The sequence below is a fragment of the Equus asinus genome, chromosome 6, assembly GCF_041296235.1.
Source record: "Equus asinus isolate D_3611 breed Donkey chromosome 6, EquAss-T2T_v2, whole genome shotgun sequence".
NCBI classification, from domain to species: Eukaryota; Metazoa; Chordata; class Mammalia; order Perissodactyla; family Equidae; genus Equus; species Equus asinus.
The window spans coordinates 78265600-78289164 of record NC_091795.1 but is presented as its reverse complement, the minus strand read 5'-3'; the positions used below and the strand labels follow the sequence as shown (position 1 = coordinate 78289164).

The following is a 23565-nucleotide window of genomic DNA, read 5'->3' as shown; positions in this document are numbered from 1 at the left end:
CCACTCTAATTTTCCTGATGATGAGTGATGTTGACCATCTTTTCACATGCTTAATGGCCATTTGTATATCTTCTTTTGTGTAATGTCTATTAAAATCTTTTGCCCATTTCTTAATTGGGTGGGTACAAGTCATTCGTCAGATATATATATATGTATATACATATATATACACACACATATATACACACACACACACACACACATATATACGTCAGAGAGATATATAATCACAAGTATTTTCTTCTATTCTATGACTTGGCTTTTCATTTTTTAAATGGAATCCCTTGAAGATCAACAGTTTTTAATTTTGATAAACTCCAATTGATTAATATTTTGTTTTATGGTTTATGCTTTTTGTGTGTTATCTAAGAAATCTTTGTTGACCCAAGTTTGAAAAGATTTTCTCTTATGTTTTCTTCTAGAAGTTGTATAGTTTTAGATTTTACATTTAGGTCTATGATGCTTTACCAGTTAATTTCCTATGTATTTTAATATACTCCCATGGCTCCAAGGTCATGCCAACATGCCAACAACTCCTAAATGTTTTTCTCTAGCCCACATCTCTTCTATGAGTTCCAGACCCTGTGTCTACCTGCACATCCACTTGGATGTTTATAAGTTCCTAAAAACTCACGATCTCCAAACTGAACTCTCTCCTTTCCTCTCCATGCCTGTGCCTCCTTCATTTTTGCCTGTTTTAGCAAATGGCTCCATCAACCCAATTAGTAAAGACAAAAGTACCTCCCTTTCTCCCCTACCTGTATCTAATCCATTACTAATCCTGTCTATTGCACCTTGCACATATCTGCAAATCCATTTAATTCTCTCCATATCTTACTCTCTAGTTAGGACTACCCTCCTGTGCCCTAGGCTGCTGCAAAGGTCTGGGGTCTCCTTCCCCACTGCTGCCCTACCTCCAATTTGCTCTCAGTCCTATCCTGAACACTCTACATCAGTTTTCTGTGGCTCTTAAGATTAAGGTTGTGATCCTCAGTGTGCCTGATCTCTCCTCTGCCTGTCTTTTTCCCCATCCTTTTTCCCAGCCAGGGTTCTCTTCACTTTCAGGGCCAGATGTATCCGTTTTCCTAAAAAAGGTCTCACCTCTTTCCCTTCAGGGCCCTCACATGCTGTTCCTACTCCCAGGAAGAGTCTTGCCACTCGTCATATTACTACTCTTCCTTCAGCCTTCAATTCAAATGCCACTTCCTTGGGAAGGTTCCTCTGACCCCCCGGCCCAGGTCGGGTCCCCCTTTATAGGAGCTCATAGAAGCCTGTACTCCTTGGTAACTGCATGATTATACATGTAATTATTAATGCTCATCTCCCCCACCTAGTCTGTAAACTTCATGAAGATAGCAATTGTTTCTGCTTGTTCCTAGCTCTATTTCTACAGTCTAGCACATTTCCCTGCACATAGTAAAGGAATAGTTATTGAGATAAGTATTTACTGAATGAACGAATGAATGAAGATAAAGAGAAGGGCAACTTAGGATGGAAAGGAGGAAGGCCATGGGACACGAGCTCACCAAGACAGGGGGGTCAGAATAGAATCATGTGGTTGTGGGAAACACGTTATTGATCTTCTTTTTGAATCGGGAATCAATAAATAATTTTCTCTCCCCAATCATGTAAGCAGACAACTAATTATAGCGAGACTGGTGGGACTACATTGCTTTCACCAAAATCAAAACCTGTAACCAGTTTTAGAAGCCTATGGTAAAACAGTTCAGCACAAAAGATGCAGATGTAACTCTGAATTCTCTGATCACAGCAGCTTCCTGTTTAAAAGCAATTAAGCGCAGGCATCAAAAGGCACAAGCAAGAAGGGAAAGTTCAACTAGAGGAAGATATTCTCATTAGCCAAGTGGAAAAGAGAGTGATTCTTTTCACTTTTCCTCTAGAACTTTTGGAAATTCTATTCACAGGGATGTGAAAGGCCAGTTCAAGCCTGACTGAGCAGGGTTGAGGAGAGAGCAGGGTCCAACGATTTGAGTGGGGGCTCGGCAGTGAGAGAGCTAGAACCTGGGTCCCAGCTCAGCAGGAGTTTCCACAAAACAGCAGTAAGCATGCAGATCTAATTTTTTCTTGCCTCAGTTTATCCAATAAGACATTACGTATGCATCCCTCCGCCCGTCCCTCTCCTTAGTGGTTTGTTATTCAATTTTGCCTCTAAATAGAACAAAATGACTAAGTGCACTGCTGGGGTCTGGTTGGAGTGCGGATCTGATCTCCTCCCTTCCCCCTCCCTACTCATGTCCTCAGGACACAGGGCTGTGCAGTAAACTTCTCTCCTGCTCACACTGAAAGCCTGTTCTTCTTCTGCTCTCGTTTTTCCCAAACCAGCACCACACATGAGGCTTTGCATAGCATCCTCCTCCCAGGCCCAGCTAGCTGAATTAAGGGGCTCATTTCTCTACCCTGCAGGAGGTGGTGTGTCCCTGGGTAGGCAATGGATGTGCTGTTTCACATGAAACAGGTAGAGGAGACAGTCTCTTCTCATGGTGTTTGCCCCTGTCCACCTGACATGTCACCTGACAGGGCCACCAGTGAACTCCCTGGGGGGTGGGAGTGGGGGCGAACCACCTCTTCACATCTCTTTTGGAGAGGTCATATCATATAGCATGGTAGTCATGGGCTCTGGAGCGAGACTCTGTAGGTTCGAATCCTAGCTCTGATCATTACTAGTGGGACTGTGGGCAAGTTCAGTCTCTTCATCCATAAAATGGGGATAATAATGATATGTTACTTCACAGGGCTATTTGAAGATAAAATGAGTAAAGGTTCTTGGAATAACACCCGCCATATAGTAAGTGCCATACAAGTGGTGGCAGTGGTCTTCATCCATGTTTTCCACCTCTGGTCAGGGATCCTACTGCTTTCAGCCTGCCCAGCACAACAACACAAGATACCTTCGCTCATCATCTACTTCAACTCACAAATCAGCAGGACAATATTTTTGAGGTCTACTTGTAAATATCAGGCAACAAATATTTATTAAAAACCTGTTCTGTGTCGGGCACTGTTTTGGACTTTGGGCACACCAAAATGAAAGTACAGTGTATACCTATGTGAAGTTTGGTCTCTATTAGGGGAAATGGCCAGAAATGCACTGGTGAGTTTCCATGGGATTGGAGCTATTAGTTACAAGGGGCCTTAGGGGTTAAGAGAGAGGGATGCACAGGGACAGAGGTGTCTGGGCAGATGTCCCAGAGAAGGTGCCACCCTTACAATCCTCATAGTCATACATCTCAGGGCCTCAGGATCATAATTATACAACTGATATTTTATTTCTCTTATGTTATCTAATGCACCATCATATCTCTGAACATAAAATTATAATAGACTGAATAGATTCGACCACCTTTTACTAAGGCACTGTGCTAAGGGCTTTCACACACATTATGTCATTTAGCCAATTCTCTATGAGGACGTCCAGATTTCCTCAGAAACCAGGATGCCAGATGGAATAATTTTTTGATGGATGGAGTCCATTACCAGTTTAGGCCATGAGCCCAGGGGATTGAAAAAGCATAAATCAAGCAATTGTCCTGGTGATGCCACTCTTTCCAATTTTTAAACCTTCTGTGACCAATGGAGATATTACCTGACTCTCTCGATGATAAAAGAATTAGCTCATTGAATCACCACAGGATCATCTGGATTGCAGCTTTTCTTCTTCACTGGTTTCCAGAACATGGTTTAATTTTGACACTAAAGAGGGTTGGCTGGTGTCTTTTGTTTCTTTCTGTGTGCTTTGTTTTACCGCCAAAGACTTCTGGCTGTCTGATTTGTACTTAAACCTAGATGTCGTGTGCATGCCTGATGTATGATGAGAGAGAAGGAGAATGTCTCCCCTCCTACTGCCTTGCCCCCCCAGCCCCGATCGTCTCCTACTCCAGCCTGGGCTTCACTCTGAGATCACCAAGTCAAACTCAGTTTGTCAATCAAATTCCCAAATCTGAGCTCTTAAAAGATCTCACATAGTTCAAGCCCTTGCTAAAGGGACAGAGAGTAAAACAGGGCTGGTGATGGCTACAGGGTTCCCCAGTTCCCTTCTCTGGAGTCTGGCCAGCTGCAGAGAATGAGTCAGAATAGTCATGAGGCTGTCTCTCTGGCACTAACCTCGGACCCATTTTAAATAACGCATCTAAATGTTAATGCACACTTAAGACAACAGTGCCGCTCATACACTTCCCAAATTGATTCATTTTGCAGTGAGCCTGATGCAATTTATTCAGTATAAAAATGTCTCTGGCAATTAGGGGAACAAAGGGGCAAAGCTGGTGGACTGCAAGGATGACAAACAAAGCAAGATGACGTGAAAGCTGGGGCCAGAATTAAATTTCTTTTTGAATCAGATATTTTGGGGAATGTCAATAGCAAACAAGAAAGGCCTTCATTGCCTGCAAGAGAAACATGAGGATTCTCCATCTGAAGGAAAAGATGCAAACAATCTAAGAAATGGTTTTGATGAAATGTCCCAGCAGCCTCCCTGGTTCCTAATGGTGACAACTTTAGGGTGTCTGGGGTTCAAACAGCAGGATGCAGCTGGTAGAAGAGTGAGCCAACCTTAAGCTACATTGGTGGGTAGAGGTTTCCAGATCACTGAAGAACAGGCCCCTGACCCCTTCACTTGTAAGACTACATTGGAAGAATGTGGCTCTGGAAAATATGCTGTAGAAGAAACTGAAATTGTTTAGCTTGGGGGAAAAAAACATTAAGAAGAGATGTGAAAGCTATCCTCAAAAGAATGAAAAACTGCCTTGGTAGGAGAGAGTAGGCCTGTTCTCTATAATTCCAGAGGAGAAACAGAGGATCAACCAGATAATGGTGACACAGGAGAAGGAACTATCATATGTTGTCTGCTCAAATTATTCTAGGTGCCTTATTCACCTGACCATAGTACTACTTCATAGGGACACTGCAGTATTAAATGCAATCACATGCCTTAGCTAAGAACATGGTAAACGCTCAATACACTTCAGCTATCCTTGTTAAAAACAATAATCCTTACAAAGCTCCTATAAGGTAGGCATTACTAGTCCCATTTTATGGATGAAACACCAGAGGTTGAAGAAATTAAATAATTTCTTAGAGACATTCAGTAACTTTCCAAGGTTACAAAGCCAGGAGGCCATTAGCAAGTTCTTCCTAGTGGCTGGAGCTGCCCCATGGTGGGGTGGTCTGCTCCACAAGATGGTGAGCATGCTGCTACTGGCTGGATTCAGGCAAGGTGAAGTCAGATGAGCTTTGGAAGAGGCTCTTGCATTGGTTTGGGGTCGAGGTCAAGGGATTGAATTCAATTACTTCTAGGGTTCTTTTTTGTTCTATGACTGAAATATTTTTCAAGTTTTGCTGGCTAGAATCTATCTTAGCATAAATAGTCACCTGGGAATGTGAAATTGGAGAAGCAGCCACAGAAGCAGTCCAAGGACCCAAGGGCCACAAGCATACAGTGAAATGCAGGAGTTTTTATTTCCATCTGAACTCTGGCTTTGCCAACCACCAAATTTCCTGGCTCACACTGCATATACAATGAACCTGCTGCCACCAGCTCCCCAAGCCCCAGAGGCCAGCCTGAAGTTAGACAAAGTAGCAGAAGGTTAATCAAGAAAGTTGATAGACAAGTGAGGATTTTTAGAAACAGAAATCATCTAGGTCTATTAAGAGGATGACCCAGGGGGCAGCAAGAGGCTCCCAGGAAAAGTGACCAGGTTGGAAAACTGCAGACAGAGGAGTTACTCTGAGGCCTGCAGATGAACAGCCAATAGAATAATGATTAGAATTTCATGGAGTCAGGAAGGAATTTTAATTTTGGGAGAGAAAGACAAAATAATGGAGGGAATATTTAAGGAACAATTGGAGAGAATGCAATTGGAATTCATCCTGGCTAGTCTGAAAAGATGAAAACTCAACAGGAGTCAGTGTGTTTAAGTGGGAATATAAACACTAGTAAACTAAGGAAAGGGAGAAATTGGGGGGAAAATACCAAGTAGAGTCTCTTGTGGAAGATTAGAAAACCTACAGGAAACACATATAGGAAATTACCTGGAAAATCAGAGGGGCTAAAAGGAACACAGAAAGGGGAATCAGAAAGCATGGGAACCATCTCATTTCCAAGGCTAATGTATGCCAGCATTTGCTTAGTAGTGTGAGATGGTTAGGGCTACAAATGGAGATGACACAGGCTGAGGACAGTCAATATATCTGGGGTTGGTTAGAAGGAAGTGAGTTGTTATGGAGGATAGAGATGGAATTTTGGTCGAGTTTTCTAGACACATCTTTTTCTTAAAACCATATCTCAAGTTCTCAAAGAGTTCCTGGTTCAATTAATTGGGGGTTTGTTCATTTAATAAGCATTTCTTCAACATATACTGTGAGTTAGGCACTGTGCCAGGCACTGGAAATACAATGATAAATAATGCCAATCCCTATTCTTAGGGAGCTTAATTGGTGAGAAAGACATATAAAGGAACAAATGTGGTGCAGTGCTGAGAACTCTAACAGAGATGTGGAACAGGCAACAAAACTTAGTGCAAGGGATGGTGTAATCAACACTGCTTGCAGTGGGTCTTGGGTCTCGGGAAAGGCCTGGGAGCTGAGAGATTCTTTTGTTGAAGAAGGAGGATTGTACTTGGTGGCCAGGGAGGTGGGGGAAGGCAAGAGGGTGTGAAACAGCTTGCTTCACTGGGGGCCACTGTGAGTAGTTTGATGTGAATGAAGTATGGATCCAAAGCAATGGGGTAAGCCGGGCTCAGGAAGGGTGGGGCCGGATCAGGGCTGTGTGCCACGCTAATTAGGAGCTCAGACTTGATCCTGGGTTCCACAGGGGTTCCTTGAAGGGTTTGAAGCAGAAGATTAGTAGCCTGCAATGTTTACCTGCCAGTCCGCTCATCAAGGTCTTGATTTGCTTCATTTTGGGACTTCCTAATGCCCAGGAAGAGTCCTAGAAGTTATCATTCTCAAAGACTTCAAGGAACATTCTACAGAATCAACAATACAACACGGAAGAACAATTTGGCTCTGGCTTCTCGCTCACCCTCCTTCAGATGAACTGAAATTTTGAGTCAAGAAGTGGGGCCAAGGGGGAAACAGCACAGCATACAACTCTCTGCTCAGATTCCCGCTGTGTACCAGTCATTTGAGCGAAGTTGCCTTGAGGGGTGGAAGAAGGCCCCAGACCCTCAGGCAACCTGGTGACCTTGGATGAATGGTCTCAAGAAATATCCAGGCCATTGGCAATGGCAGTTCCCGTGCCTGGGCTCAGCCTGCTCTAAATTAAAAAGCTGTGGCCTTTCCTACGTGCCCTCCCCTTTCTCGCCATCACAAGACTTACCAGGGCAGATGGAAAGCTATCAGTAATTTGAAAGCAGTGGCAACAGTCCTTCTCAGAGCTTAGTGGGGTGACATCCTCTCAGGAATAGACATTGCATCAAATCTGTGTGTAGATTTTGTAAAGTCTTTTAAATGCACAAGCCCATGGTTGATATGGCTCTTAACTAAGGCTCTGAACCATGAGAGACTGCATTTTTATTAAAAAAACAAGGAGTTTAGCTAGACATGTAAGAGTGGTACTATAACAAAACAAAGGGGAAAAAAAGAAAACATAGAAGCAGGCCAGGAAATGAAAAACAGGGAGGTTTTCTTTGAGGCCCGGAGCAAATGCAAGGCTGAGTGGGGCTGCTAAGCAGGTCGTGGTGTTTCCTTCTGCTGTGCCATCAGCACTGGTTGCCTGGACTTTTTCCATTAAGACTAGAAGAGCTGATGATTCCATCACCTGATTCTGCCTCCTCACCACAGAGACCTGGTCTCTGCAGGCAAGGGGGACTGGATTGGCATAGAGCTTCAGGAAACAGGGAAGCCAAGACCACGTTCCCTGGGTAGACTTTCTACACCTTCTGCAGGGCCAGGCATAATGCTTTCTAGTTCCTGTTTCAGGGCTGCCTGGTTCCCAAAATGTGCTTTCCTGTAAGCCAAGGCCTTAGAATTTTGCCCGTTATTTTGGATGTGAAGGATTACAGATATACCATAGAAAATATGCAGCTGGTATTTATTAAGAATAAACAATGGTTAATCATCAAAGGTAAATAATAATGTATTCTTAATTATTGGTTGGTGATAGGGAAGCCTGGAGCATAGTGATTAGGAACATGGACTGGAGAACTAGACTGTCTGGGTTCAAATCCAGTCTGCTCCTTCCTAGTTGTGTGACTCTGGGCAAGTTACTTCACTTCACTGAGCTTCAGCTTCCTCACTACAAAATGCAGGTAATAAAAATGTCTTCCTCAATGAGTCTTGATAAGCATAATATTAAGTGAGATGACACATGGAAGGCACTTAGAACAATGCCTGGCACCACAGAGTAAGCCCCAAGTAACTATTCCTCTCTCTCCTTGATATATGATCTGAATGTATCCCCTCCAAGTTCACGTGTTGTAACCTAACCCCCAAAGTGATGGTATTAGAAAGGGGGACCTTTGGGAGGTGATTAGGTAGTGAGGGTGATGCCCACATGAATGGGATTAGCACTCTTACAAAAGAGGCTCCAGAGAGCTCCCTTGCCCCTTCCACTGTGTGAGGACACAGTGAGAAGACACCAACTATGAACCAGGAAGGGGGCCTCACCAGAAGATGACCATGCTGGCACCCTGACCTTGGACTTCCGACTCCAGAACTGCGAGAAATAAATCCACTCAGTCAGTGGTATTCTGTTATAGCAACTCAAATGGAATAAGACATTCCTCCTCCTCCTCCTTATTATTATTATACAAATTAAGGGAAATGCAGGAAGGGAGATGAGCTCCTACTCAGGCCGCCAGAGGCCTGGCTTGTCCCCAGCTAGCAGCCTCACTCTCCCTTTCCTTTATGTGTTGGCACTTAGGAGCTGGCAGTGAAAGGACCCTGAGCCCCTGTCGACTGGTGGGAGAGACAGGCTTATAGCTGGATCATCATGAGGCTGCAGGGCCAGTGCCATTTGGGGAACCCTAAAATGGCTTCTCAGAGGAGGAGACATTGAACTGGGTGCTGAAGAATGAGTAAGAGTCTCTGTGGTGGGGAAGGGGGTAGAGGACAATCCATGAGGAATGACCCGTCTCCCTGCAAAGGAGGCAGAGCGGAGGGATGACAGAAAAGTCCTGGAGTCTGAGCCAACAGTAACCAGAAGCTGTGACTAGCTCCTACTCTGAGATCCACTTGTGCTGGGGGAGAAAATACTTGCAAACATGAATTGTCTACAGGAACTTGGAGTCCTCATGGGGAGGAAGATACTGTGGAGAGAAAGAGAAAGTAAGAAAGTGCCTGGCCCCAGGGTGAAATCTTTTGAACACTTGTAGCAACACATTTACCACAAGAAGAGGTGGGGGTGGAGGGGTAGGTGGGGGAGGGTCTAGGGATGAGACTCTTCTGTTTGGAGACTGCCCTGGTGGCGAGAGGATGGGTTCTGTTGCCACATAAGCCGGTGGCACATACACATGAAAGTGTGAGCACTCTGAGAGACTGGATGGGGCAGGACGGCTAAGTGATCGTTCAGGCCCAGCACCCCACCTACTTTCTCAGGCTGCCAGGCCTTGGCACACGTGCCCTCTTGGCATGGAATGTTGTCTTGTCATTTTCCACCTGACCACTCCCCTTCTCCCTTCAGAGCCAGCTCAAGCTGTCTTCTCTGGGCCAGCTTGCCTGCCGGCCACCAGCACACACAGGCATGCATCCCCCCCATACCTCTATGGCACCAGTGCATGCACCCATTATACCCCTTTTCCCACAGCATCGCAGTTGTGCCTTGTCATCCAACACCAAACCTCATTATGAGTCCCTTGCAGTCAGGATGAGCCACCAGAGTCCAACCAGTGCCGGGGACAAAGTAAGACTCATAAACGTTTGTTGACAGCACGATGGAATTAATGAGTGAACTCCTTGATACCAGTGGTCTATTGCCTAAATTCCTCCACCTGTTTTTAGTATCTTCCTCCCCATGGGGAAATGGTGAGGCCTCAATAAACACTTCTGAGATGAGAAGTGATTGTTTCCAGGCATTTTGTCATTTCTTTGTATACAACATGTGTTTATCATTATGGGATTTGCCAGATGGCATTCTGACAAGCCAAGGGGTTCTAGATAGTCACAGTTCTCTCATCTTTCTAGTGTTCAATCCATCAAGTATACAGGGCAGAATGGGAAAATGAAGGCAACCAGTTCAAAAGAGCCCCACTTCAAGCCTTGAGCTGCCAAATCTCGAAGGTCAAAACTGACAGACGTCGATAGTGTTTTCACTTATTTTTCTTGACGCCCATCAATGAAAGCAATTGTGAGCAGAAGTTGTACCTGCCAGGAAAGGAACTGTCCTTTGTACTTAGTGGCAACCTTCACAGTTGAGGTGCACTCTGACAGCTGATTCCTGAGCCTGGAGGCGGAGAACCCATCTGTCCCCGGGCGTGAGCAGAGGGTGGGGAGAAAATACTTTCCATCTTTTCATTGACTGGGGACTCTTCTGGGATCTCTGACTGGGCTTTAAGTTTTAGACCCAGAGCTTAGGCTTAAGAAGAGTCAAATCACAGACTACCTTAAATTGATCTGATGTCCATTTCCCTAACACAGAACACCCACTGTGTGCTAGGCACCATGCCAGGCACTGCAGGGAATAAGAAGATGTACAAGTCGAGATCTCCACCTTCAAGGCTTGTGGCCCAGAATTAGATGGCCAAAAATCACGAGTCCTCCTCAAGAAGAGCTTTTCCTGACTGGATAAGCACAGCTCTCAGTTTCCTGTGTTCCCTGTTATTACGACTATGAGCAAATCACTGAACCTTTTGAGATTCAGTTACTCATCTGTAAAATGAGGATAATGATATATATGACATAGAATGTAGCGAAGATGAAATGAGTTGATGGATGTTGATGAACCTGATAACCTGAACATGCACTGTACAGATATTCACCATGAATACTGACAACACAGTATTTCCCTCTTAAGAACAAAAAGGGGTGCCATGGCTCTGCTATAAACCTGGGACCTAGATGAGAGTCAACACATGACACGGACCTAGACGAAAGTCAACACATGACATTCTGAAGAACAAAGATGGATGGTGGATGGTGGATTGATGGATGGATGGATGGATGGATAAATGCATGGATGCATGGATGGAAGGATGGGATGGAGACTCCTTCTGACTCTGAAAAGCCTAGGTCTCTCTAGTCCACACTGTGTTCTTCTCAGTCCCCCGTGGCCTTGAAAGCCACAGTCCTTTAGGAGAAAGAATAACAGATGTGTCCTGAGTAGACCCACCAAGGGAGACAAGTCCCATGCATGGTCTTGAATACACCCTGGCTACCCCAGATTGGGGGCTACAGAGGCAGAATCAGGCCAGAGTTGAACAGCCCTGTCACTAGCCTGTCCACCCATGAGGAGAAAAAAAGACTTTCCACCCTGCACACAAGTCTATCTCACTTTAAGCTTTCTTTTTGACTTTTCTCCTTTAGTGTTTAGTAAATGGTTATAGAAAGTCACCAGCATATGTGATCAACCAATTCAAGTTGAAGTGTTAGCTGTGATTCTTAATTTTTCATGCACCCCAGAATCCCTATGGCACTTTAAAAAAAATACATATGTTTATGCCCCCTTCCCAAGATGAATAAAATCAGAATTGCTTGGGATGGGACTCAGTTGTATGAATTTTGAAAAATCGCTGGTGTTGCAGAATGGAGAAAGGAGTCTGATTTGCACCCCCAAGGCTTGAGACCTAGCATGTTAATGGCTTAAAGTCCAGGTGCTCCAGAGAGTACTAGCATTTTAGTAGTTGCTTCAATGTTACTACCCACAGGCGTGAGAAATATGATAAATCCAGGCACAGTCAGTGGGACTGGTACTTTGGAATCCAACATAGAGAACACAGATGGTCACTCTGAGAACGAGGCGTGAAATCACTAGCCTTGGCTGTCCTCACACCCACTCTCCTATAACCCTGAGCAGCTGGAGGAGGGCTGGCCCTGGACCCCTAGGAGGGGCAGCCAGGAGCGGGGCAAGGGGAATACTGTTAGCACCCGCTCTTCATGTTATCAATTTAATCCTCCCAACAATCCCTTGAGGTGGGCCAGTTATTACCATTTTATAGATGGAAAGGCTGAGGCTCACGGAGGTTCAGAGACTTGCCCAAGCTCACGCTGTGTGTGGGAGCTACCTCTCAGTGCACTTAGGACCCAACTCTCACGACTGTGCTGTGCTCAGAGAACTCCGAGTTGCACTATTGTTCTCGGGTCAGGATGTCCAGGAAATATGTCCCTGACAAGCCTCGGTGTGAGTTTTAAGGCCTTTAAAAATTATCTTTAAAGCCTTTGAATGGCTCTCTCTTTTTAGTGTAAATCACCCAGACATTAAAGCCCTTATTGTATATTTATTAGTGTGTTATTCAGACCAAGGGGAAAAAGAGAGAAGCTGACACTAAGAATGACTTTGAAAGTGAGAAAAAGCTGGGCCTGAAATTAAATCATTGTGACACTGCCACTCGAGGGCATCAATTTCAATAAATGATCACCTTTTTTATTCCCAATCCCGTCTATCATGCAGGCAGGATGCAGGAGAACTTTGGCCAGGGGTGCTGAATGCCACACGCCTCTAACTTTCCCACACTGGCCAGACCTGCCACACTGTCCTGGGCTGACTGATGTGAAAACCAGCACAGCTTGGCAAAGGCAGTCAGGCATCTTTTCAGAAGCAAATGCTTGTGGTGCCTTTCCATGATGCCCTACCCTGAGCCTATCCCTCGCTCAGCCTCTTGAGACCATTCAGTCTATTTACAGGAAAAGTCAGGGTTCTGTATATTAGCGGCTGAAGGTCTCCATGGGTCAGTAGCAGTAACTGTCCTGTTTGCCAGACTAGGGGAGGGGAGCAAAGAGCAGGAGTATGGGTGTGGGGAACGATTTCCTGGTACCCCAGTCTTGAGTAGCAACCTGAAGTGAGGTTGCTGGCATTGCAGGATGGAGGAAAGGCAGAGTGCAGCTGAATGTCCACTTGAGAAGGTAAGAAGCCGAGGCCAGGAAGGGCTGTGGTTGTTCCATAACCGTGCTGCAAATTAGTGGTGGAAACAGGACTGACGCTGATCCTCTGAATGCCCAGAAATCAATATTGCTCCAGATTAAATTACTTCGGCAGGTCTCCAATTAGGATTGCTTCTGGTTTTACAGCTGGGATCTTTGGTCAGAACTGACTGGTTTAAAGAAATGTGGCAGCCGTGTGGGTACCCAGCATGTTCACCTGGGGAGGGTGGCTGTCGATTTTAATCTAAGAGTGGTGAGCTGGAGCATTTCTTGACAAAGCTGTTCAGCCAGGAGACAGATTGAAGAGAGCGTGGGAGGGCTGGGCTCCAGAGTGCCAACATGGACATGAGTCCTGGCTTGCAACTTGGTCTTCATCACATCACATGGTCCTCTTGGCCTCAGCTTCCCCATCAGGAAATCAACGGGAGTGTGGAGAAGATTGAACTCAAGTCCCTTCTGAACATAGGGGTTAAGACCTTGCAGAAAGGTGAAGTTTGCACCAAGGAGAATCTTATTTCTCTGCCACCCCCTGGAATAAGCCTTGTTTGTGCTGCAAAATGGCCCTGACAGCTTATCTTGGCTCAGGCTCGAGTATCACTAAATCCTTTAGATTTAAAACATCTTTTCAAGTATTAGTAATTCAAATGATTGGCAACTTCTATCCCCTCAGGGCCCAGTTCTTTCCTCCACACACTTTTTGTAGTTCTGGTGACACATAATAAAGTCCCCAAGATACCCATGGCTGCAGGAGAAAGCCGTGCACTGGGAGAGGAAGGAAGACTTGTGATGGATGTTCGGGAAGGAGTCCTGGAGAGTCGCTCCCATGGCCCGAAACACCACTGGTCCTTGAGCTTGTGTTCCTGAGTCCAGGAGGGTGACGATTTCATGCTGCCAATTGTTGCCGGATTGCTCTTTCTAAAAGAGCTTTCAGCAGAAAGGCAGGGAAGCTCAGTGGAAGGCACAGGAGGCGGAAGCAGGAGCTGGGCTGCCTATTCTGGTTCTGCTGGCCAGTGATCTTGGCTCAGCCTCTTTATATCTCTGGGCTCCAATTTAAAAACATCTGCACAAGCATGTGCTGTTTCTAGTTTGCCTGTGTCTTCCTTACTGGTCTGGATGCTCCTGAAAGCTGTGCTCGTGTCGTCTTTGGCTATGTATTCCCAGCACTTTATTACACAGGAGGTGCTCAATCCATGGTTGTTAAATGAATGTATGAGCTGAAAAGGATCTAGCTTGGATTAAGGGCCTACTACAGTTGGGCACAGTGTGACCATTTTCCTTACGCCTTTAATACAGTGAATTTCACAATTCACTGTATTAAATGGGTATCATCGTATTCATTCATTCATGGGAACTTTGTGGCCTCTAATTTCTAGTCAAGATGTCCTATGTCTGCTGGATTCTGTGGCCAGAGGGGCTGGTCTGTTTGACAGCTCATTTTTTTGCTTCCTTGCTTCTATGGCCATTCTGACCAGGCAGATGAACAGATGAGCAGGCCAGGTATTCATTGCCATGTGCCCCCTGGGAGACCTCAGCCAAAGCCAGGCTGCCTTCCTTGGCAGACGCATGTGCTCATGCTCTGTGATTCATTAGAACTCATGCATGCTGCTGCTTTCTAGGTAGCAAGGAAGGGAGCAGCTGCTAGGATTCCCCCACTGCCTTCCCTTGCCTCCAGCACCTCCAAGCAGGCTGCCTCTCCCTCTGACATTGCAGCATGTGCTCACGACTCGGTGGTTTCTGGGCACTCAGTGGCCTCTGACTAGTAGTTTCTCAGCCCACTCCTCTGAGTCAGGTTCTCCCCAGCCGACTGTGTCATGACAACTTCCTCCCTTGTTACTACAAATGCCGAATGTTGTTTTCCAAATAGCAGTCCTCCAACCACCATGTTCTGTTCCGACAGGAAGCCAGTCCCATTTGTAATCATCACTGTCATCACCACCAGGATTTCACTGTGTTCCCCTCTCCATACGGAGCACTGTGCTACTGGGGTTGTCTCTGACATTAAAGGGGATGAGCTTCCAGAGAGGAAAACAGCCAAGGATCTCAAAACCAAAGGATTCTTGAGACTGGCACTGACCCCATAATCAGAGAGCAGATAAGTCTCAATCCTTTGTGAGCCCAAATTCTGAGCAGAGCAGAGCAGATTCAGGTATTAAATAATGGCCTCTTACATTCGCATCCTGCTCAGAGTGTACAAAACTCTATATCATTTATTGCATTGACCCCACAGAAGCATGTGAGCAGGGCTAGCAACATCATCCCCACTTTACAGATGGAGAAGCTGAGGTTTGGGAGAAAGTGGGATTTGCCTAAAGTCATCGAGCTCTTTCATGGAACATCCTTTCATGGACCATCAAATGCTGGCCTTTTGTATCCCTAGCACCTTTATGGTCCTAACAAATAGAACGTACCCAGTAAACGATTGTTCATTGAACTAGGATTAAATTCAGGGCTTTGATTCACAGCATAATAATTTTTCTGCTGCACTATCGTGGCCTAATTGAGGTCTTCCAACAATGGGTAAAAATAGTCTGGTCAGGCTGATTAGGTTCAGATCCCTTCACCCTGTCTAGCCAGTGACCTTGGGTCGGTTATTTGACTTCACTAAATTTCCTCATCTGTAAAGTGAAAGATAATAACAGTACATGCTTCACTGTGCTGTTGAGTATTAAACAAGAAAATGCATGTAAAGTGCACAACAGTGACTGGCTAGTGCATCTAGGAAGTCCTTAAGTGTTAGCAATAGTTATTATTACTCGAGGGTAGGGAGTGGGACTTACATATCTTTGGATCCCAGGACCTAGTACAGTGGTTGGCACCTATACTTGAGTGTAGGGCTTACGACACTTGTTTATCAACACTGACACTCATCAGGTGACACGGAGCAAGTCCCTTTGCCCTTCTGGGCCTCAGTTCCCACACCTGTGAAATGACGAGGTTGAACCAGGTAAATCCTTGTGTTCCTCCCAGCTCTAAAATCTTCTGTTTATTTCAGGGGTTCTCAATGGGGGTGATTTTGTCCCCCAGGGGACATTTGGCAACGTCTAAAGACATTTTTGTTGTCACAACCAGGGGAGGTGCTACGCAGCTAGTGGGTAGAGGCCTGGGAAGCTGGCGACCATGCACAGGACAATGCCCACAAACAGAATTGTCTAGCCCCAGATGTCAATAGTGCTGAGGCTGAGCAAGCCAGATCCAACTCTACACAAACACCCAGAGCTCTTGGAATTGCTGGACAAGCGCCTGTGTCCCGCAGCTTGCCAAGATGCCTGAGGCAGCAGAGTTCCTCCCCACAGCAGAACAGCCTATGGATTGCGCCTCCAGCTGCTACCTTCCACCCTCACCACGCTGATCTTGTTGCAGCTGGGGAGCCTGGCTCAGGTATCTTTAATTTAAATTTGAAATCACTCCTGCTCATCATCAAACTTTAAGATGGCTCTCCCAGGGCTAGGGGAGAACATCTCTGCAGGGAGATGCTCAGAGCCTGGCCTGAAGCAAAGCCCCTGTAGATGTAGAGGCAGTCCCAGCAAGGCCATGAAGTCGGTGGGCTTGCCCCAGCACCCCCGCTCCCTTTCTCCTGCCTCAACTCCCAGCCTCCAGGGGGCAGACCAGCTCTGGTGATGGAAGAGTCGCCTTGGGAAGAAAATGCACTGGCCAGCGGGGTGGACCTTGAGGCTGGTGGCTGAGACATCTTCAGGAGAAGTTCATGGCCTGTACACACTGCCAGGTCTTGGTCTCCTTGTTCTCACCACATGTGATGGGAAGGCTGCCATCACATGCCCCCTGGGCTCATCTGTCTTGACACACCAAAGAATCTAGATCATCTCTTTTCACAAGGTTCCTTCACCTTCCATTTCCTCTCTCTTGACCCACCATTTCCCCCTGAGATCCTGCTGAGAGGCTATGGGTTTCCCAGAAGGAGCATGAACGATAAAACAGGAGACCTAGAGTCCAGTTTGGGCCACATAACTTCCTATTTCCTGTCTCTGCCTCAGTTTTCTCATCAGTTAAATGGGAACTCACTTGATAGTTATGAGCCAGCCCAATGAGGCATTTCAAAGGCAAGAAGATGGATATGAGTTTAGCTATGGGGAGAGAAGCTTCTTGAAGCCAAGATTTCATTCCTCCTGGGATTGTAGCAGCCTGTAGTTCTTTGAAGCACAACTAAATACAGTAGCAGGGGAATGGGGTAAAGACTTTTAAGAAATTACTAAGGAGGCCATACAGCTTTATTGGAAAAGCAGTAGGTAAGATCTCCCTCACCAATCCAGAACACAGTGGAGGCGGAGGATGGGTAATAGCATTGTTCAGGTGGGAGCCCTCTGAAAGATATTTTCTTAGAGGGAAGCAAAGTCTAAGTATAGCTAGAAACTGGACTTCTTTCTCCTGCAAACAAGCCACAAGGAAGGATCTCTCAGCCTTGCTGATTATAAAGTAATCAGATCTGCTGTTCCTCAAAACTGAGGTCTTAGGGTGGAATTGATACTCATGGAATGAGGAAAAAAGGCAGGCACAGAGATGCCCTGGTTCAAGTCTGCTTCCCACTGTCACTGCTTCTAGAGGTCTGATGGATCACTGAGTGAGCAAGTGAGTACTTCCTGGAAGCTTAGAGGATTTACTGACATAGATATTGGGTGTGACTTCAGTGTTGTATAAGCCTTAGAGATTCTAGAACAAAGCTTGTTCCAATCTCTGCTGAATTGATACCATTGCGGTTCCCTGACCAATTCTTCTCTGGGGTCCCACACTCCCGTAGGACCTCCTTGGGTGGCCACAGTAGTTTGCTCTTTCCGTTCCTGCTCAAGTTCTGCTGCTGAAACTGTTTCCAGCATATTAAGTTACTTTTACTTTGGTCTTTTAACATTCCCCTTGGCTGTTTTCTTCTTGGCTTCATCTGGACTCTGGGAAATGAATATCTTTAACACCCACTCATTAAATGCCGAATCTGCCAGCTGGTTCTCTGGCCTCTGGAAGGACTACCAGCCTGGGCAGCCAGAGGATCCCACAGATCAGTGCCCAAGACACTACCCAGAGGATATTAGCAGTAATAGCTCAATCTGGACCCTACTCTTTAAAGGACAATTGTGAGTTTTAAGTAGATGTCACAGACTCTGGAAATATGCAGCCAAAAGCCAAATCATTTATATAATCTATTTAGGACTTGGGGAACGACTTACCCATGCTTCCCCGGAGTGGGTACCAGGAGGATCTCTCTGCCAGCCTCGTTGTGGGGCAGCAGCTGGGCGACGTACCTCCCAGAGGGCTGCAGGTGCCTGTGCACTGAGACAGCCAGCCTGCAGTGCTCGCTGCTGCTCCTCATCCACGGACTCAGGATGGTGTGCTTGGAGTTCGCTGAAGTGTTGAGGAGGAGGAAGGAGCCTGCCAAGAAATAGGGAAAGTGACTCTGCAGGTGTGTCCAGAAAGGAGGACCAACAGCAGTTCTGTTGCAGGATTTAGAGACCAATGGCAACAAAGTCAGTGATGCTGGAGGCTTTTCTCACCTTCTTCACACACACTCAGCCCTCTTCCCTGTCTCTTAGATTGACTTTGTAAAAACTAAAGCCTGAAGCAAGAGGACAGTGACTGAGGTCTTAGGTTTTACAATCAGGCAGACCAAAGTTCTCACCTTAGCTACTCTGCTTACTAATCTATGTGACATACGTATGGAGAATACTTTACCTAGTTTTAGGCAGAGAGGAAGCACCCTATTAAATAATCAATTATTTGATTTCAACTGTCCTCTAAGTTAAACGATGACAGTTCACAGATTCTTTGCCAGCCAATAGGAACAACTAACAAAGTCCCATAGGAAATGGGAAGAACAGGGAGTATTACCTAACCCCCCAAGAGTAACCAGAGTCAGAAACCCAACCCAGGTGCTAACATGTTGTTATAGATTTACATCCTGGTCTAGGGTGACAGGCTAAAACAGAGTCACTCCCTCCATAATGTGCCAAGAGTGGAGCCAGGACATCAGTGTCATCTTGTAAACATCCATGTATGGTATCTCCATACCCTGCAAACTAGGACACTCAGAGGTATCTCAGGCCACCCTATAGGTCACAGTTTAAATCAAGGCAGATCTGAGTTTTCCATATCACATTCAAGCCAACTTGACAACTGAATTCATGTCTGTTGGACAATTCAGAGTTTCCTAGGAATGTATGGGTTGGATCTATGTTCTCAAATAGTTATGACTGGTTAAAGGTTTTCCTTGAGAGGTGGGTGGCTTGGAGAGGCAGCATTTGGGTCACTTATTATGTAGTGGTTAAGATCATGGCTCCTGCTCCTTCGTTTACTAGCTGAGTGATCTTGGGCAAAGCATCAACTTTCTCAGGTTTCCTGATTTATAAAATGGAGTGAGAAGGGTTGGCTGAACTCAATAATCTCTTAAAATCCATTTCAGCTCTTAAGTCTATGAGTCATGTGAATTTGCAACTAGTCTCCACAAAGAAAGCCCTACAAATCCCCCCTGGTGCCATGCCTGTGGCAGAGTTTCCCTCAGGGGCAAGCCAACCCTAATTCCAATAGCACGGGCCAAGTGACCTACAAGAAATCTATATTCATGGGGATTACTGTCAGTGTAAAAGCACAGTAGCATTTTATTGTTCCAGGCATTCCTTCTGATGCATTAATTTTCCTTGCCACACTTCTGCACTGAAGTTTTGGACCATTAGACACTGCTCCTTTAGCAGTGGAAGCCTATTCCAACAAGATCCCCGACTTCTCCAGTGGGAACCAGCTAATGAGTGCTCATTCTTTTTAAATCACCCCCCGGCACTTTGAATTGGTCTCCTTCTGCTGATAATCCAATTTGCCAAGTAGGCAAATGAACTAGCAGCTTTCGATAGAGAACAATGCAGATGAAATAAGGGGGTTCCTATCAAAAGCAAGCATTTGTGAAGGAGAAGGTATTGTGTCAGGAACCGGAGATTTGCAATATGGGCATATCTCATTTTATTGCACTTCACAGATATTGCTTTTTTCACAAAATGAAAGTTTACGGCAACTCTGCATTGAGCAAGTCTATCAGCACCGTTTTTCCAAAAGCATTTGTTCACTTTGTGCCTCTGTGTCACATTTTCAGAGTAATTCAACCTTTTTCATTATTATTGTATTTGTTAGGGTGATCTGTGATCAGTGATCTTTGATGTTACTGTCATAATTCTTTTGGAGCACCATGAACTGTGCCCATATAAGACAGTGAACTTAATCGATAAACGTGTGTGTTCTGACTTCTCCAAGGGCTGCCCCATCTCTCTCTCTCTCCTCAGGCCTCACTATTCCTTGAGACACAACAATACTGAAATCAGACCAATTAATAACTCTACAATGGCCTCTAAGTGTTCAAGTGAAAGCAAGAGTCACACATCTCTCACTGTAAATCAAAAGCTGGAAATGATTAAGCCTAGTAAGGAGGGCATGTCGAAAGCCAAGACAGGCCAACAGCTAGAGCTCTTGTGCCAAACAGTCAAGTTGTGAATGCAAAGGAAAAGTTCTCGAACAAAATTAAAAGTGGTACTCCAGTGAACATATGAATGATAAGAACATGAAACAGCCTTATTGCTGATATGGAGAAAGTTTTAGTGGTCTGGAGAGAAGATCACACCAGCCACAACATTCTCTTAAGCCAAAGCCTAATCAAGACCAAGCCCCTAATTCTCTTCAATTCTATGAAGGCTGAGAGAGGTGAGGAAGCTGCAGAAGGAAAGTCTGAAGCCAGCAGAGGTTGGTTCATGAGGTTTAAGGAAACCAGCCATCTCCATAGCAAGGTGAAGCAGCCAGTGGTGATGCAGCAGCGGCAGCAAGTTATGCAGAAGATCTAGCTAAGGTAAGTGATGACGGTGGTACACTAAACAGCAGATTTTCAGCATAGACAATGCAGCCTTATATTGGAAGAAGATGGCACCTAGGACTTTCACAGCTAGAGAGAAGTCAGAGCCTGGCTTCAAAGCTTCAAAGGACAGGGTCAATCTCCTGTTAGGGGCTAATACAGCTGGTGACTTTAAGTTGAAGCCAGTGCTCACTCACCATTCCCCAAATCCTGAGGATCTTAAGAATTATGTTAAATCTACTCTGCATGTGTTCTATAAATCGAATAACAAAGCCTGGATGAGGGCATATCTGTTCACAACATGGTTTACTGAACATTTTAAGCCAGCTGTTGAGAGCTACTGCTCAGAAAAAAAGATTTTCTTCAAAATATTACTGCTCACTGACAATGTACCTGGTCACCTAAGAGTTCTGATGGAGATGCACAATGAGATGAATGTTGTTTTCACGCCTGCTAAGACAACATCCATTCTACAGCTTATGGATCAAGGAGTCATTTCAACTTTCAAGTCTTATTATTTAAGAAATACATTTCATAAGGCTATAGCTGCCATAGATAAGTGATTCATCTGATGGATCTGGGCAAAGTAAGTTGAAAACCTTCTGGAAAGGATTCATTATTCTAGACGCCATTAAGAACATTCATGATTCATGGGAAGAGGTCAAAATATCAATATTAACAGGCATTTGGGAGGAGTTGATTCCGAATCTCATGGATGACTTTTAGGGGTTCAAGATGTCAGTGGAGGAAGAAATGACAGATGTGGTGGAAATAGCAAAAGAACTAGAATTAGAAGCGGAGCCTGAAGATGTGACTGAATTTCTATAATCTCATTTAACTTTAACGGATGAGGAGTTGCTTCTTATGGATGGGCAAATAAAGTGGTTCCTTGAGATGGACTCTACTCCTGGTGAAGTTGCTATGAAGATTGCTGAAATGACAACAAAGGATTTAGAATATTATGTAAACTTAGTTGGTAAAGCAGTGGCAGAGTTTGAGAGGATTGACTCCAACTTTGAAAGAAGTTCTACTGTGGATAAAATGCTATCAGAAAGGAAGAGTCAATTGATGAAGCAAACTTCATCGTTGTCTTCTTTTAAGAAATTGCCACAGCCAAGCCAACCATCAGCAACCACCACCCTGATCAGTCAGCAGCCATCAACATTAAGGCAAGACCCTCTACCAGCAAAAAGATTAAGACTCACTGAAGGCTCAGATGATGGCTAGTATTTTTTTTAGCAATGAAGTATTTTTTTAATTAAGGTATTCACATTTTTTAGATAGAATGCTATCACACACTTAAAGATTGCAGTATAGTGTAAACATAACTATTATATGCACTGGGAAACCAAAAAATTCATGTGACTTGCTTTATTGCAATATTGGCTTTATGGTGGTGGTCTGGAACCTGCAATATATCCAAGGCATGCCTGTATTCTGGAAGTAGATTAATGTGACTTCTAGTTAAATTCAGGATGAGGTCAGCACAAGACTGTTTCTGAGCTGGATCGGCGACATGGGGTCAGTACTAGAAACTGAACCCTCTTTAATTGTTGGGAAGTTTCAGCATGGTATATAGGCCTTTGAAAAGTGCTCTACAACCCTCAGTAAATAATCTATATTATTACCCTGTTTTACAATCGGGGACACATTCTTGTCATGGGCACAGAGGTAAAAGAAACAGATTAGAATCAAAGACTCAGAATTACAATTAGACTTAGAATTAGAAAGGACTTAGAGATCACCTGATATAATGCCCCTGCTTCTCTAGAGAAGCAGACTGGAGATCCGAATGGAGAAATGACTTGTCCAAAGTCTTACTTTGAAAGTCCAGACCAGACTCTAGGTTTCTGGAGTCCTAACCACTGCTCTTTTCCTTGTATCTTCCTCATCGTCCCACTGTATCCTTTATCCTAAAGTATGATCAGGGTGGCTTGTGGCCAAGTTGTGTAGCTCAGGAACGAGAGGATGGAAAGGGAGACAGACAAGCAGATGGGTACTGGACCAGATCCATTTGTTCACTGGTTTCCTTATTCTCTCCTTTCTGCTCTGAAATTTCATTTATTGGATACCTACTTTGAGCAAACACCCAAGCACTGGCTCTGCCCTGGAGACACAGATATGAACCAGACACAGTTCTGGCCTTTAAGAAACTCCAGGTACAGTAGGGATGATGAGATGTCTGCATTAACTATAATCAAAAGTAGAGGTTGTAAAGTCACAAGACACATACAGGTAAAGCACTTTGGGAGGCTCCAGGAAGGAGACATTAGGTTCAGTTGGGAAGGTTCATAAAGAAGATGAACTTTGAGCTAGGTCTTAAAGAGAGAGGAAAAGAAAGATACTGGCAGACCTGGCTGTGCAAGAGTTGAGAGGAAGAGGAGTAAAGGCATAAATGTAAAAAGTGTGCAGTAGCATTTGACTGCAGAGTGGGGTACATGTAGAGAAGACTGGGAAATAAGGCAGGCTTGGGTTGTGGATGTGGGACCAGTTCATAGAGAACATGTAACTCTTGGCTGAAGATGTCCAGCTTTATTTTGTGGACCATAGGGAGTTAGAAAAGGTTTTTGAGCAAGATAGCGACATCATCAGAGTGGTGCTTCAGGAAGATTAATCTGGTATGGTGAGGGAAAGGAAAGAATCCTTTCCTATTGACCCAACGTCATCCTTGTCATCCTGCACCACCAGTCTGCATCAGGCAA

At 45.0% G+C, this 23565-nt stretch overlaps 1 protein-coding gene across 1 annotated transcript in view; it reads right to left on the bottom strand.

The window, feature by feature from the left end:
* ALK (ALK receptor tyrosine kinase) overlaps positions 1-23565 on the bottom strand; it is a 662750-nt gene that overhangs the window by 300705 nt on the left and 338480 nt on the right. The window contains exon 4 of the mRNA XM_070512354.1: positions 18207-18408. Coding sequence (XP_070368455.1) covers positions 18207-18408 — 202 coding nt within the window. The remainder of the gene's footprint in view (positions 1-18206; positions 18409-23565) is intronic.